The sequence below is a fragment of the Phytophthora parasitica genome (genome assembly GCF_000247585.1).
Source record: "Phytophthora parasitica INRA-310 unplaced genomic scaffold supercont2.32, whole genome shotgun sequence".
Taxonomy (NCBI): domain Eukaryota; phylum Oomycota; class Peronosporomycetes; order Peronosporales; family Peronosporaceae; genus Phytophthora; species Phytophthora nicotianae.
Window position 1 is genome coordinate 1 of NW_008649018.1, and position 1717 is coordinate 1717.

General features: G+C 49.6%; 1 protein-coding gene across 1 annotated transcript in view; it reads left to right on the top strand.

Moving 5' to 3' along the window:
* Positions 1–1058: 1058 nt before the first annotated feature.
* PPTG_13278 (hypothetical protein) overlaps positions 1059–1717 on the top strand; it is a gene marked incomplete at both ends in the record, with an annotated part of 5388 nt that continues 4729 nt past the window's right edge. The window contains one exon of the mRNA XM_008908855.1: positions 1059–1670. Coding sequence (XP_008907103.1) covers positions 1059–1670 — 612 coding nt within the window. The remainder of the gene's footprint in view (positions 1671–1717) is intronic.

Sequence of the window (1717 nt, forward strand, 5' to 3'; positions counted from 1 at the left end):
ATTTCGGAAAGCGCGCGGACGGCGGCAGGACACGACGGCAAGCAGTTAGCAGCGGCGACAAGGACTGCGAGGCTCAATCATGCATGTGTTAATAAATATTATGTACTTTTCTACTATCTTTTGCTCGGCCACGCCTCTAGCTCTTTGAAGCCCGACGCTGGGGCGCCCATGTTCGCCCGCCAGCGGCATGGGAAGTCTCATACCCAATCCGGGGTAAGGGGCAGCATAAACGGCGGTAAAAGCCGGCTTTGCCAGGCTGTCTGCTCCTCCCCAGACCCAGTCGTCGGTACCAGCAATGGTTTTATGGGACCCGGCGTATTCGGTAGTAACACCGGGTGCGCCTCTGAGTACGGAAAACGTTAGCCAATTACGCACTTCCCCTGCTCGAGAACTACGATCAAGATGCTGCGGATGGATATCTCGGAGAAGATTTGGTTTGCCAAGAACTCAACGCGTATCCATTGGAACAGTTAGAGAGTACAACTGCGGTTGTAGACAAGTTGAATGAAAACCAAAGGGATGTTTTTGACCAAGTGATGGGCGCAGTATAGTCTCCCCAAGTCGGCCGGAAACTATTTATTATTGACGGACCAGGGGGTACCGGTAAATCCTTCTTGCTCGAACAAATTTTTGCCAGGGTACGTCTGAATGGAAGGGTTGCTGTGGCAGTTGCTTCCAGTGGAATTGCAGCAACATTGCTGACAGTGGGTCATACGACACATTCCATATTTCGGATTCCACTGAAACTAGACGACCATTCGACGTGTAATATTCCGAAACAGAGCCAGAAAGCGGAATTGATACGCCGGGCCAGTTTAATTATTTGGGATGAGGCAGCGATGATGCATCGAGTGTGTATTGAAGCTGTTGACCGAACTTTTAGCGACATCACGAGTAATGAAGTCGAGCCATTTGGGGGGAAGGTAATCGTTTTCAGTGATGACCATTGTCAAATCCTACCGGTCTTAAAGGATGCTACCAGGGTTGAAACGCTAATGGTGTGTTTGAAAGCGTCTCCCTTATGACAGCACCTACGCCAGCTGCGTTTGACAGAGAATATGCGTGTGAAAACGGCGCTTGATCCAGATAATGCTGCGGAGCTGGCCGAATTTTCAAAGTTCTTACTTCAAATTGGAGAGGGTCGTTATCCGGTGAATCGCGATATTGACGACAACGACATCTGTATCCCGCAGAGCATGTGCGTTACTCCAGTCTCCGGTGGTTCCTCGACTTCTATTCAAAATTCCTCTGATGATGATTCAGAGTACGAAGCACCGAATTTCAATTTGCTTCAACCATTGGATCCTGAAGGTGAACGCGAATCGGACGAGCCTGAAGATGATCAGCGTACTCGCAGTATCAACGCACTGATCGGTGCGATTTACCCCGGGGTGGGTGATGCTGACTTGCCAAATCAGTACTTTGTGGATCGTGCAATTTTGGCGCCAACCAATGCAAGCGTTCGTCGGATCAACGAAATGGTAGCTGAGCGATTGTCTGGAGAGACACGAGAATATCTCTCCAACGACAGCCTCGACGGTCCCGGAGCTCAGAACCTATTCGAGACTGAGGTTTTGAACTCACTCAATTTCTCAGGATTGCCCCCTCACAAGATGGTTCTCAAAGTTGGCACTCCTATCATTATGATTCGGAATCTAATAGAGACGAAGGTTTGTGCAACGGAACGCGTCTGCGAGAGAAATGCATAGACGCGACT